This window comes from Apium graveolens, chromosome 5 (assembly GCF_009905375.1).
Source record: "Apium graveolens cultivar Ventura chromosome 5, ASM990537v1, whole genome shotgun sequence".
NCBI classification, from domain to species: domain Eukaryota; kingdom Viridiplantae; phylum Streptophyta; class Magnoliopsida; order Apiales; family Apiaceae; genus Apium; species Apium graveolens.
In genome coordinates, this window is record NC_133651.1 from 23252151 (window position 1) to 23265978 (window position 13828).

General features: G+C 34.6%; 2 protein-coding genes across 3 annotated transcripts; both read right to left on the reverse strand.

Annotated features, from left to right (window-relative positions):
- Nucleotides 1-969: 969 nt before the first annotated feature.
- On the reverse strand, nucleotides 970-2376 carry LOC141723659 (uncharacterized). Of its 2 annotated transcripts, XM_074525518.1 has the most exons (3): nucleotides 2246-2376; nucleotides 1769-2164; nucleotides 970-1101 (listed from the first exon to the last, which is right to left on the reverse strand). In XM_074525518.1, the coding sequence occupies exons 1-2, from the start codon at nucleotides 2340-2342 to the stop codon at nucleotides 1797-1799; spliced, it is 465 nt and encodes a 154-aa protein (XP_074381619.1). In that variant the 5' UTR covers nucleotides 2343-2376; the 3' UTR covers nucleotides 970-1101; nucleotides 1769-1796. The 2 variants fall into 2 exon arrangements, with proteins under 2 accessions (XP_074381619.1, XP_074381617.1); XM_074525516.1 differs by lacking the exon at nucleotides 970-1101 and having other exon boundaries at nucleotides 1655-2164.
- LOC141659919 (putative myosin-binding protein 6) lies at nucleotides 2355-4019 on the reverse strand (the record flags this gene model as incomplete). Its single annotated transcript, XM_074466856.1, has 2 exons — nucleotides 3269-4019; nucleotides 2355-3133 (listed from the first exon to the last, which is right to left on the reverse strand). Coding segments are annotated over exons 1-2 (1530 nt in total), but the record flags the coding sequence as incomplete, so codon positions are not given.
- Between the last annotated feature and the right edge of the window lie 9809 nt (nucleotides 4020-13828).

Consider the following 13828-nt stretch of genomic DNA (forward strand, 5'->3'; position numbering starts at 1 on the left):
GTCTGGAAAACCTACAAGGCACAAGCATTATATTTCTCAACTATCCAGTTCAGCTAGTGTATCCTAGTCAATTCAGCTGGTGTATCTTTTTCAATTCAACTGGTGTATCTTTTTCAATTCAGCTAGTGTAGTAGCCTAAGAATTGTTAATTATCCAGTTCGAGAAATGATAGACAAGCATTGCTTGATGAAGCAAGCACAGATTCATGAGTTATCTTGAGGCAAATACACCAATAATTAGCGCAAATGCACTTGTATGCATAGTTTGGTCTCTTTCAGCAGAATCTATCCAAAGCAACTGTGCAGTGTGCTAATAAATATATGTTAATAAATATGTCATTTGTAGAATTTCTGACTACTTTCTGTGATCTTGTACAGGTCGCCAAAGTGACGTTCATGTTCTTTTTCTGTCCAATTGTAGAGTTTGTTACAAAAGTTTTCTTTTTGAATTGCCAAGTTCAAGGTTTTGTTGAGCTGAGATAAGGTATACAATATACTTTCAAAATTTCTTTGTTTATATAACTGGTTGCATCCAGAAGTAAAGGATCAGGTCAGGAGAAGCACCCCGTTCTATGTAACGAATATTCACTCTCAATAAATTGAAGTATTGCAAAGTTGTTTTCTGAGCATTGATTAAAAGTATACAGATGGTGATAGTTTCTTTTGTTTTAACTTCCAGAACAGTTTTCATGCGCCGTGCCCCAATGCTTAACCATGGGTACAAGTCACAACTCTGTAACTTATGAGATTCGCCCTACATATAACAATGAAACTATATGCTAATCTTGTGAGAAAAATTTTTGTTCAAAGGAAAATAGAAAGAAAGCCCTATGCAGATGAGCACAAGAACCAATCAACTGAAACTAATACACTAGAGAATTGATGCGATTTTCTATATTCAGCAGTCAGAGTTGTTCATTTTGAATACTTGCCCTGCCTCTCTAATTTTTATGTGTCGCGTTCATTTCAGCCCGGAAATAGCCTTTTATTTGGACACAATCTTTCTGCCAGGATTGAGTTGATCTGTTGCAGGTGAAGCTTGCAGATACCATTATAATAGAGCTGCAGTGCCTAAATCCTTATGCTGTATCTGCCTGTAGTGCTGCACATAAGCCGGTAAATCAATTCCTTTTGTTAATTTCACTGAGTTTCTGCCTAATGCTGCTTCTTTTTAACTAAATTTCTACCAGAAACATATGTTCTTATTATTATACTCGAAACTTCATACATTAAGGTCAATTTAGAAGAAAGGTAGTATCATAACCAGTACTAGCAGTAGTAACATAAATATTTACAATAATTAAATAATAAAACTTCGCAAAAGAGTAATCTTGTACTCCCTTTGACCTAACAAACAATCAACCATGTATTGCACATGCATTAACTACTTCATATCAAATGTTTATGTGTGTATGTATGTAAGTTTTAGTTTTAGTGTGTTCTAATTAAGTATTTACAAGTGGTTGAAAAAGAGTATTACCAAATGGAGATTACTCTGACCGGACCTAAGAATGTCTAGTGGACTTCAAGCATTGAATCCTCCCTCCTAGTATGTGACTACTTGTATACATCCTAAAATGGAGAAAGAAGGGAAATAAAACAGGAAATGCAAACACAGATGATTTACGCAAGTTACCAGCTGACCATCAAATATATTTCAATAAAGACCATCATATCCCAGTTAAACAAAGCAAATGTAAAATGAACACACAAGCATTTGGCAAATCAAGATAAATTTATGCTTAGCTACTTCTAGTGTATGTCCATACCAAGTATTACTACAAGGAATAGACCTAATTAGGATGACAATGCATCTGTGCCCGTCCTTATCTCTGTATTTTCTGCATCCATGTCCGTCCTTTTTTCAGTTTTCTCTGCATCCGTGTCCGTCCTTTCCTCTGTTTTTTCTGCATCTGTGTCCATCCTTTTCTCTGCCTTTTCTTTCTCTGTTCTCTCTGCATCAGTGGCCGTCCTTTTCTCGATTTTTTCTGCTTGTCGAAGCTTTTCCAGCTGTTGTGCTATCTGTGTCAGGAGTTTTGTTCCTTCACTGCCCCTTTGGAGTGTCATTGCAGCATGCTTTAAAAATTCACTATCTGCTTCAATGGCTCTCAACCTCTCCCAAAATAGGGACATCTCTCTATTGAGGACGGCTTTATTCTCAATTTCTGCCAAACAAAAAGATCTTTTCTAATCAGACATATAATTTGCAAAATCAGTGCATTGAGGTAGCAAGTTAGACAATTTACCTTTATCTTCTTTCTTAGCCCTGTCAGGAACATCACTTGAGGAACCAGTGCCCTCATCTAACGGTGACTGAATTTGCTTCTCTAGATTTGTTAACATACCTAGCAGATAAGATTTCTCCCCCTCAAAATCAAATGATGCTTCTTCAGTCCCCCCACCGATATCTCTTGATCTTTCAGTAGTGTGTACTGTGTGTTCATGTTCTCCATGATGTCCAATTCCATTAGGGCTTCCAAACTCAGACTTCTCTCCAAACGATGAAACAGACTGAGATTGCATATCTTGGTAGTCTTCTTCAACATCAACTTCACATTCCACGCTACCCGCCTTCTTCAGTTCTCCATATTTTTCTTTATAGGATTCGAGTTCAGCTTCTAAGATCTTGATCTCTCCCTCTCTCTTGACAAGAATATCCTTCATAATTTGTACAGCTTCTTGGTCATACTCTGCCTGCTCTTCCATCATTCTCTGGTACTGTAAAGCCTCCATTTGCACAGCTGCTTTCTCTGCCTGCAACCTAGTGATCATGGCCATTGCGTTGTTTGCTGCAATAGCAGAAGCACTTCTTTCTTCATCCAATTCCATGGATAGCTCAACAAGGGATTTTCTATCCGAACGAATTTGTCTTTTCAAGCGATTCAAAGCCTCACTCTCTGGTTCGTTTGTAGGATTTAGGTCACTGGGTTCTGCAAAGAAATCTTTTTCAAGTGTCACCTTTTTTGCAAGCCGGTTGGCCCACTTGGGAGTGCCTGCAGCTTGAGTTGCTTCTGTTAGCGGAATTCCGAAAAACTTGTTCCCTCTAGTACTGGGGGTTCTGGGAGCATCTTCAGGTATATCCTCAGCATCCGGTAGTAACGGTATCGTCCCAGCTTTGAGATCTTCTTTCATTTCTATACAAACCAACATGATCCAGAAATTTTTAAGTAGCACAGAACATTCATAATATATATTCTCCTCATAGGAAAACCATATTCAATAAAAAAAATATGTAGCTTTACAAAATAATATAAAAATGATAATCTTACGTTGTTGCTCTGGGTTGATTCCAGCAACTGGGGTAAATCCAGTGAAATCTTCTGGAAGCTCTGGTTCAGCATTTGCTGTAAGCTTAAGCGCAGAGAACCTAGAAAGAGGCAATTCTAGATTCCGTCCCTCCTCATTTTTCATTGCCACGATTGGCAGACGAGGAGAAGCAGGAGCATTTGATGATATAGTAGCGGCCTTCATGGAAGCATTCTTAGCAATTTTCTTAGTACTTTTGTTAGTTAAAGGCTCCCCACAACAAGAACATCTATTAATACTACCTTTATCCGCTACTTTGGCATCATTTCCTTTCCATAAGATTTTATGATCATCCTCCACGAACCCACCAGCATCCTTTTGTATTATACCAGCCAGGGGCTTAGGATTATCCGTATCAGAATCTCTGTCGGTAGCAAACGAAAGAAGACATCCTTCACACATATTCTTAATGTCAGATATCTTGCGGTGGAAATGACAATAAGCAAGCGATGAAACTGCCTTCTTGTGAGATTCACAAAAGGATTCATTATGGAAATAATGAGAGTCTTTATTCAAAAGAACATGCTCTATTCGTGTACATAGCAAACAAGGGATTTGCAAATCAAAAAAATTGGCAAATTCGTAACTAAGAAACGCGAAGAAGGCCTCAAGGTAAAGCAAACATATGATCCCCATTTCAAGAACAGCATATATGATAAATTGTGGGATTTCTCCCAGATTATCTTCTACAAATTGCTTGTAATTTGACGACATTGTACACTCAACGGATCAAGAAAACCCGAAACAAATCAAACTTATCGAACGTATATTAGTGTTTCGAGTGATCAAGATGTAGAAGATATGAGGAGAGGGATCATGACCAAAGAAAAGCCAAGACCATGATCTATAGCTCCATCTCTATCACTCCAAATTTTCCTTGTCTGATTAGCAGATAACCGATATGTTTTTCTGGCAACAAAATTTCGAAACTGGTAATGAAAATGCTGGAATCTTGAAAAGGGTTGCATGCATATTGTTTTGTACACAAGTAGAGGTTGTGATTGTGAACAAGATATGTACCTGAAGTAACGGTCAATCAGATACTTTCAGCCAAACATTTGTTTTTCATTTCTCAATTACTCTAAGTATGTTTTTAAATATGCTAGTTACGATTAAAAATATATCTACTACAGCACTACTAAATACTAATAGTGGATGATCTAGTAAGCTGCATCAAGGAACACGTGTCCATATAAAATCAAATTTTATATTTTTCTATCATTAATTTTTTTTAAAAATATATGAATATGCCGCATTAAAATTCGAAAATATAAGGGGTATTTTCAAAATTTGCCCGATTTCCCCCTAAACTAAAATTTTTGGATCAGCCCTTATTGATTTTAATTAGCAAAAGAAACACTACTATTAATTTTAATTTTTTTTACTGAAAATATATATCGTTGAAACAATATCCTTAACGTGTAATACTACGCCTAAAAGAGATTTCAGCATTAAATTATTTTAGAGTACAGGTATTATCACATCAGTCATATCACATTATTTTATAACATTTTTTTACCTCTTTTTTTTATTCTTACATCACTCATTTCCTAACAAGGTAAGAGTGGAGTTCGTGTATCCCGACAATTTACTCTTGGCTTATAAGTTGGTCATGTTTGGCTACTAACTTATAAACTACTTATGACTTATAACTTTGTAACAACTTATTGATCAGTATTTATCGACCCAACTTATAAGTTGAATTTACAACTTATAAGCTGATAAGTGGAAAATTGGCAGTAACGTACTTTTTTCCAACTTATTTTTATTTTTTCACTTTTTTTCTAAAGTTTTGATTTTAAAATATAAATTTTTAAATATTTATAATTTAAGATTCATGAACTAAGATAATTGTATTTAATAATTATTTATTTTAATTCATTTAAGTAAAAAAACTTCTGACTTATAAGTAAATTTATCCAAACACTTATAGAACTTATAAGTATTTATCAACTTATCACTTATTTCGCACTTAATCATTTTAAGTTATAAGTTACTTATTTTAAAATTTCCCAAACGGATATATTATGTGAAATTCATGTATGCGAGAAAGACTCATTTTAATTAGAAAAAAGGCTAAGTGACTGTTTGGAAAATCTTAAAATAAGTAATTTATAACTTAAAATGAATAAGTGATTTATAAGTGGTAATTAGATAAATATTTATAAGTTACGTAAGTGTTTGGATTATTTTTTTATAAGTTAGAATTCTTTTTAATTAAATGAACTAAAATAAATAACTTTTAAATATAATTCTCTTAATTCGTGAATTTTATATTAGATTAATATTTACAAATATATTTTTTGAAATTAAAATTAATAAAAAAAAATCATAATAAGTTGAGAAAAAAGTACGTCGTTCATAACATTTAACTTATCAGCTTATAAGTTATAAATTCAATTTATAAGTTGGATCGACAAACAGTCGTCGATAAGTTGTTACGTCCTTATAAATCATAAGTTTTAACTTATAAACCGTAGACCAACAAAACATAACAACTTAACATTTGAAAAATAAGTTTGAGAACCGTTTGAACCTTCAACATTTTTTTCACGGTAAAATAACTAGTCCCAAGCTGTGAGAAGTACGGCTGCTCATGGGTTGTCCAACCCATTGAAACTAAATCAACCCAACACTTAATTTGGCTAATCAAATTGAACCATTCAAGACAGCGGGTTAATTAGGTTTTTTTTAATTGAGCCATTTATAATGGGTTGGATAAAAGTTTAGATAAATAAAATCTTAACCCAACCCGGTTTCACTGTGCAAGCCTAGTCTATTTTAGATTTATTAGACTTCAGGCTCCTGCAGTCCAGCCCATTTCTAATCCTTACAAGTTCCAGCGGTCCAGTTTTTTGTATTAGTTTCCTTTATATTCCAGCTATTTGTTATTTAATGTATAATATTGAATCATTCATTTGGAAGATAATTAATGACCGGTTGTAATAAACGTGCTTTTAAATAATAATATAGTCCATTTTTCTTTTTTTTTTGATAATTTTATTTCTCTGAACAATTAAATAGCAGTACTTTATCATTTTACCACTGCAAACACATGATAGTTTCATTAAATTAGGTTATCCAGTGTTTGTCGTATATATACCGACTAGGTTAACCCGATTAATACAACCCAACCTAGCCAACCCATCACATGGTTAATAGGGTTGGATTTCATAAATTTTTTGAGGGTTGATATTTTTGTAACCCGTATTAAATGGGTTGAGTCATTAAAAGGGTCAGATCGACTCAACCCAACCCAGCTTATGTGCAGCCCTAATGAGAAGAATTTCACTCCTTTCACTCCTCTTCCGAAATTGTGATCCTAGCTCCCGTTTCTCCATTCTCTCCTGTCTTTCACCCATCCTCCCTCTTCTTTCTAATACTCTTTTTTATTTATCAGTTTTTTTCAATATCGAGATTCAATATTTTTTAGAGGAGATTTTATTTAGTATCTTATTATCAAATTTATTATTCGTGTTCATTTTTTCGGAATAATAAAGTATTATATTTTGATATTTTTATGTATTCTGTCACAAGTTTTCATAATTTTTTCGAAAAGAATTTTTATAATATTATCGAAATTTTTAAAACTCATGTCAAATTTGGAACGATGGTGAATATCACACGAGCTCACCTTTTTAAGTGGTGGATATTGCAAGAACTCACCTTTATCAATAAAAAAATTGTTCGTATTTTTGGGGTTCAATTTAGTTGATGTAATTGATAACACATATGTCAAGATCAATTGTGATTGTACGAGTTTTACAAATGATGTAGGTTTGATTGTTTGAGGTGTCATTTTAATTTTGTAAAATTTTTTTGATAAAAAAATTTAAAAATTCTATGTGTTAAACTATCTGAAAATAAAATAATTATTTATTTAGTTTATTTTTTATTTAATATCTTTTTAAAAAAAATTGAAATTCAAATTTTGAAACATATAGGTTTACGAATATGATTTCATAAAGAATATTTCACGTGAACATGCTATCATATTATGTTTATTAAAAAAATAATATATTATATAGCTTTCACTCAAGCTTTGGATTGATAAAATTTAAAAATGTACCAATTTCTATTCACAAACTAAAATCTATGTTAACATACTGAATCTAGATCTTGATGTGTAAATGAACAAACAAAACTAGAAGAAAAATGTATATTCATAGCTTGAGTTAAAACTATACAGAGAGTTTGTTATATTCAGAGAGAATTGCTTAGTTGCTAAGATAAGATCTAAAATGCTCTAATCTATTGGCTTATATATAACTCTAATCTGACACATGTACAGCTGGTTACAGACTAACTATCTCACAGAGTTTGTTACATTTCAATAAATAATAGATGACGTTAGGTGATGTATGGAAGTAGTAGCTTGTGCAGCATGTGTTTGGTGTGTTTGTTTAATATGATCAATACCCCCCCCAGTTGGGAGGTGTAGAATACATGCCCCATTTGGAAACCAAATGCTGAAACTGTGGTGAAGGTAAAATCTTTGTAAAAGCATCAGCAAGCTGGTTTGTTGTTGGTAAATATGTAAGTTGCAATAGACCTTCAAGAACTTTGTCACGGGTAAAGTGACAATCAATATCGATATATTTTGTACGCTCATGGAATACTGGGTTTTTGGTAATATGAATAGCAGATTGGTTGTCACAATGTAAAATGACTAGTTTAAAATTAGAAACACCAAGTTCCTCAAGTAAATGCACAGTCCAAGTCACTTCAGCAGCAGCAACAACCATAGCCCGATATTCTGATTCAGAGGAAGAACGCGAAATGGTTGCTTGTTTCTTAGACTTCCAAGCAACAAGTGATTGTACAACTAATAAAATATAGCCGGTGACAGACCTTCGAGTCATGGGACAAGCAGCCCAATCGCTGTCAGAATAAGCTTGAAGTGTTAATGAATCAGATGTCTTAAGAAGAATGCCATGATTGGGAGAGGTAGACAGATATTTAAGTGTATGAAGTAGAGCACTGAGATGGGCAGTTCGTGGATGATACATGAATTAACTAAGAACTTGGACGGCATAACATAAGTCTGCTCGAGTGTTGGTTAAATAGTTTAATTTTCCAACTAAAGATCGATAAGTCTCAGGATCTGACATTAAAGAACCATATTCAGACGTGAGTTTCAAGTGTAGAGGCAAAGGAGTGGAAGCTTTGTTCGGGAGAAGAAACGAACATTCGTGTAACAACTCAGTGGTAAACTTAGTTTGACTAAGCATGATGCCATTATCATAATATTCTACTTCGATGCCAAGAAATAATGCAATAATCCCAAATATTTGATGCTGAAAACTTGACGAAGATGAGATTTAATAGATTGAATGGAAGCAAGATCATCACCTGTAACGATTATATCATCGATGTAAACAACCATGATGGTGACTAAAGGACCATTATGTTTGATTAAAAGGCTATAATCGTTTTTAGATTGCACAAAATGCTGGTCAGTTAGCTCAGAAACCAGTTTAAAAACCACTCACGGAATGCTTGTTTAAGCCCGTATATTGATTTAATCAGTCTGCAAACGAGATATGATGGAACATGTAAGCTAGGAGGGGGTTGTATATACACCTCTTCCTTTAAGTCACCATGAAAAAAGGTGTTATTAACGTCCAACTAAAATAATTTCCACTGACGACTAGCAGCCAGAGCAATCAAGCAACGAACTGTAACCATTTTTATGACAGGAGAGAATATTTCTTGATAGTCAATACCAAGTTTTTGATTGAAGCCTTTGGCAACCAAACGTGCTTTGCACTGTTCGAGAGAACCATCAGATTTAAGCTTCACCTTGTGTACCCATTTGCAGCCAATCGGCTTTTTTCGTGGAGAAAGTGGGACAAGATCCTAAGTATGATTAGAATCAAGTGCTTGCAGTTCTTTGTTCATGGCGTCTATCCAAATAGGATCAGTACAAGTTTCAGAATATGTGGTGGGCTCTATAATATTGCAGAGCTGAGAGATATGAGCTTTGTGACTAGAAGAAAAATTAGCAGAACAAACAAAGTTACAGCTATATGAGGGTGTAGAAGTAGTAATAATGTGGCAATGAAAATCCTTCAAATAAGAATGAGGAAATCTTTATCTAGTAGATGTTCGAACATGTGGAGGTGGTGAAGGAGATGGGATATTAAAATCATCTGTAGAAGATAAGGACGAAACTGGAGAAGAAGCTGTAGAATGGTAATTATCATGTGAAATAGAAAAAGACGGAGATGAATGAGTTGGAGAAATGTATAGATGAAAGTCTGAGATAACAGGTGTAATCGGAGTAAATGAAGGAAGTTCATCAAAATCAGTAGAAACCGATGTAGTTGATGGCAAGAAAATAAAATCCAAATATGTCTTATCATTAATTTTAGAGAGCATATGGAAAGGGAAAGGAAATTCATGAAAAACAATGTCACGAGAAATATATATATGTTAAGTTTTGAGATCAAGAATTTTATAACCTTTCTATGCAGAAGGATAACCAAGGAAAATTCCAGGAGAAGCACGAGGTAAAAATTTAGATCGTTGAATTGAAGATGTCGATGCATAACATAAGCATCCAAAAGTCCGGAGATTATCAAGCAAAGGATCAGATTTATACAATCGTGAATACGGTGTCACATTACCATGACTCGACAATGGCATTCGATCAATAAGATAGGTGGCACACAGAACACTATCACCCCAATACTTTGCTGGTAGTTTAGACTGCAGAAATAAGGCACGAGTTATTTCAAGTAAATGACGATATTTGCGTTCCATCACCCCATTTTGTTGTGGGGTATGAACACAACTGGTTTGATTAACAATGCCTTTTCGTAGATAAAATTGTTTCAAAGTTCCTGCTGTGATTTCTAACGCATTGGCAAATCGAATACAACGTACTCTAGCCTGAAATTGAGTTTCGGCATATTGCATAAATTTTTCCAAAATAGAAGGAACATCAGACTTAAGTTGAAATAGATGAATTCAGGTATAACGAGAATAGTCATCTACAATGGTTAAAAAAACTTACAATTTGTACGAGTTTTGATCTTGTATGGACCCCAAACATCAATATGTAGCAATTCAAGTACAGCAGAAGTCTTAGTAGCACTATGTGGAAAAGATTTCATATATTGTCTGGCTGCTAGACAAATTTGACACACTATAGTACTAAAATCATTACATTCAGGTTTAAGCATTTTCAATTGAGTGAAAGGCAGATGCCCCAACCTCATATGCCACAGCTTGGTGCTGTCCAAATTCTGAGAATTAAAAATATTACAAACAGACTGAAATGCTAAGGATTTGATGGCAGAAATATTATTTAGTCCATATCTCAAGTCACCAAGAAGCATCACTGGTTCTTTCTGAGAAAGGACCTGTATAGCACATCTCTTGTCAGAAATAATTATGTGGCAATTTAGATCCTTGCACAACTTACTAACAGAAATAAGAAAGAAGTGAAAATCAGACACATGTAGAACATCTTTCATAATTATGTTATCATTAAGAATGATAGTTCCTTTGTGTAATACATGAATCTTGCTACCATATGGTATTGTTATGTGCATTTCAGAATCATTAACAACTGTGTAATTCTCAAACAAATCCAGATTTGGACAAACATGGCATGTGGCGCTAGTGTCCACTATCCAATTAGAATTTGAACTACTCATCAAGCATATGTTACCTGCTAGAAGACCATGACCTGATACATCTTCAGTCTGATTATGTGAAGAAGGAAATTGTTTATTAAGCAATTCCATTAGCTGAGAGTATTGTTCATCAGTAAAAGAACCATGTTGCTGAGTATCATTCTGTGGATTTTGCATATTTAGAGAAACCTGCAGATTCTGAGAAGAAATTGAATCATTAGTATTTTGTGAGACAACAGAAGCTGTTGCAGTAGAACCAGCTCTTCTATCTTTAAATCCTTTAAATACAGGTGGAAAACCATGAATTTGAAAACATCTGTCAACACTATGTCCATGTACTTTGTAATGTGTGCGGTAATAGTTGGATCATGGTTTAGTTGGCCTCCTTAACACATTATTCTGAGAAAATGCAGGCCTAAAATTATAGTTCATAGTTGATCTTTGACTGTAGTTACCATCATTCTGAAAATTCTGAGAAAATGGCCTTTGGTTATTGAATGAACCATAACCTTTCCTTTCTGCAGCAAATGCTAAATTCTCAGCACCTGAAGATATATGTGAAATCTCCTTATGGTTCTCCTCCCGAGCAACCAATCTGTAATCCTGAGAAACTGTTGGTAATGGATGCATCATCATGATATGACCTCTAATGGAACTGAATTTATCATTCAGTTTAAGCAAAAATTACAACAATCTCTGTTCCTGTAACTTCTTCATAAACTTTTGACCTAAATCACAAGTGCATTTCTCACAAATGCAACCAAGAATTGGATTAAAATCATCAATATTGTCCCAAACAGTCTTAAATTTTGTGTAATACTCATAAACAGTTTGATTAGCCTGAGAAATCTCAATCAGTTCCTCCTCTAGTGAATACAGTTCAGTTATAGATGAAGAACCAAATCTTTCTTCCAGTTCTTTCCACATAGAACGCACAGTCTTAAGGAATAACACGCTTCTTGCAATAGTTCCATCAAGATTAAACAAGATCCAAGAGATCACCAAAGAATTACACCGCTCCCAAGCATTATAATCTGGTGAATTCGATTCAGGCGGAATTAAAGTTCCGTTAACAAAGCATAACTTGTTCTTCGCAGATAAAATCAACATCATCGATTTTTTCCAATTACTAAAATTATTTCCATTAAACTTGACGGAAACAAGTTGAGTTGTATTTGCATCAGATGGATGAGTATAATACACACTTGATGGATCTAAATTTGACTGAACAGTTGTCGTAATTTCAGGAGTCTCGGCCATTTTTTAGTTCAGAGTTTATCGACTAAAGATACTCAATCAAACAATTTACTCAATCGAAACAGATTGAAACATAAGTTACAGATACTCAATCAATCAAGTTACTCAATCGAAACAAAACAAAACAAAACACATCAATTTGTAAATAGATCTTCAACTATTCTCACTAAAATAGACAGTTTGTTGACGGGGGAATTTGGGAACAATAAAGTCTGAGGTTCGTAGCCGAAAACAAGATCTGTGATGGCGGTCCTTCGTCAGAAACGTGAACAGTAATCGATGGATCTGATGAACAGTATTCGCCGGAAAAGATGAACAGTGTTTGGTGGTGGTGATTATTAGTGGCTGAGATTGCTTAGGGTTAGTGGTGGCTCCTTTGCGCTCTCGCTTCTGACCCCTTGCAATTTGCCTACGTATCCCTATTTATAGGGAATCAAAACAACATAGTTCTTGGGGAACAAGAAACCTAACGGGCTTAGATCTCTTGTCCCGAGGCCCAGTAGGAAACCGTCTTCTACTAGCTTTAGAAATGTCCGCCGATGAGGCCCAGCCACAAAGGCCCAAGGCTCGTCCGCGGCTTCGAGACTTCACAGATAAGGCATCTCCCTGGCCAAAGATAACCCTCCGCTACCAGCTATTTCTCTAGTCCGTGGACGCAGGTATAGCTGTGGTTCACCCCAAATGTTGGACGCATCCTTGCCCCCCGATAAGAAGACCCTACCAGATTACAGGATAAGTGATCCCAAGCTTTTGGGTGCAAAGTGCATAGGGATGGCAAAATAATCCGATCCGACGGATACCCGATCCGAAACCCGAAATTTTGGATTTACCGAACCCGATTTTTTGGATTTGGATTTGGATATGGATTTAATTTTTAAACCCAAAAATTTTTGGATTTGGATATTAGGTATACCGATCCGAAATCCGAAACTCTGTCCGAACCCGAAATCCGAAACAAACCCGAATTATTATATATATATTAATTATATATATAATATTATAATTTTATATATTACATATTATAATATATATATATATATTAATAATATACATTATACATATTATTATATAATTTTTATAACATATATTTTTATATTTATATTAATAATTAACTAATTATAAAGTTTAATTAAATATAGTTATTCAATCATTTAAACGGGTAATAAGGTTTATAAGGTCAACAAAATATATTTTAGTAATAAATCTAAAACACTGGGTATCAATTGAGTTGGTTTTTTAAATATATATAATAACACAATTAATGATGTGGTGTAGTGGTTGAAGATAACATGTTAAAACTCTTTCTCTACAAGTCGCGTGTTCGATCCCAAACACTTGCAATATGAATAATTATACAAATTTTCAGATTTCGGGTTTGGGTTCGGGTTTCGGGTTCGGGTATGAATATCTAATTCAAAATAATTTCGGGTTTCGGGTATACTCGAATCCGATCCGAAATCCGATGGATCGGGTTCGGGTATTCATTTTCGGGTATTTTTCGGGTTCGGGTCGGGTTCAGGTATGGATAAAATTTTTGGGTTTGGATATGGATTCTGCAATACCCGCCCCGATCCGACCCTATTGTCATCCCTAAAAGTGCAGGATACTCCAAAGTCTCCCAAC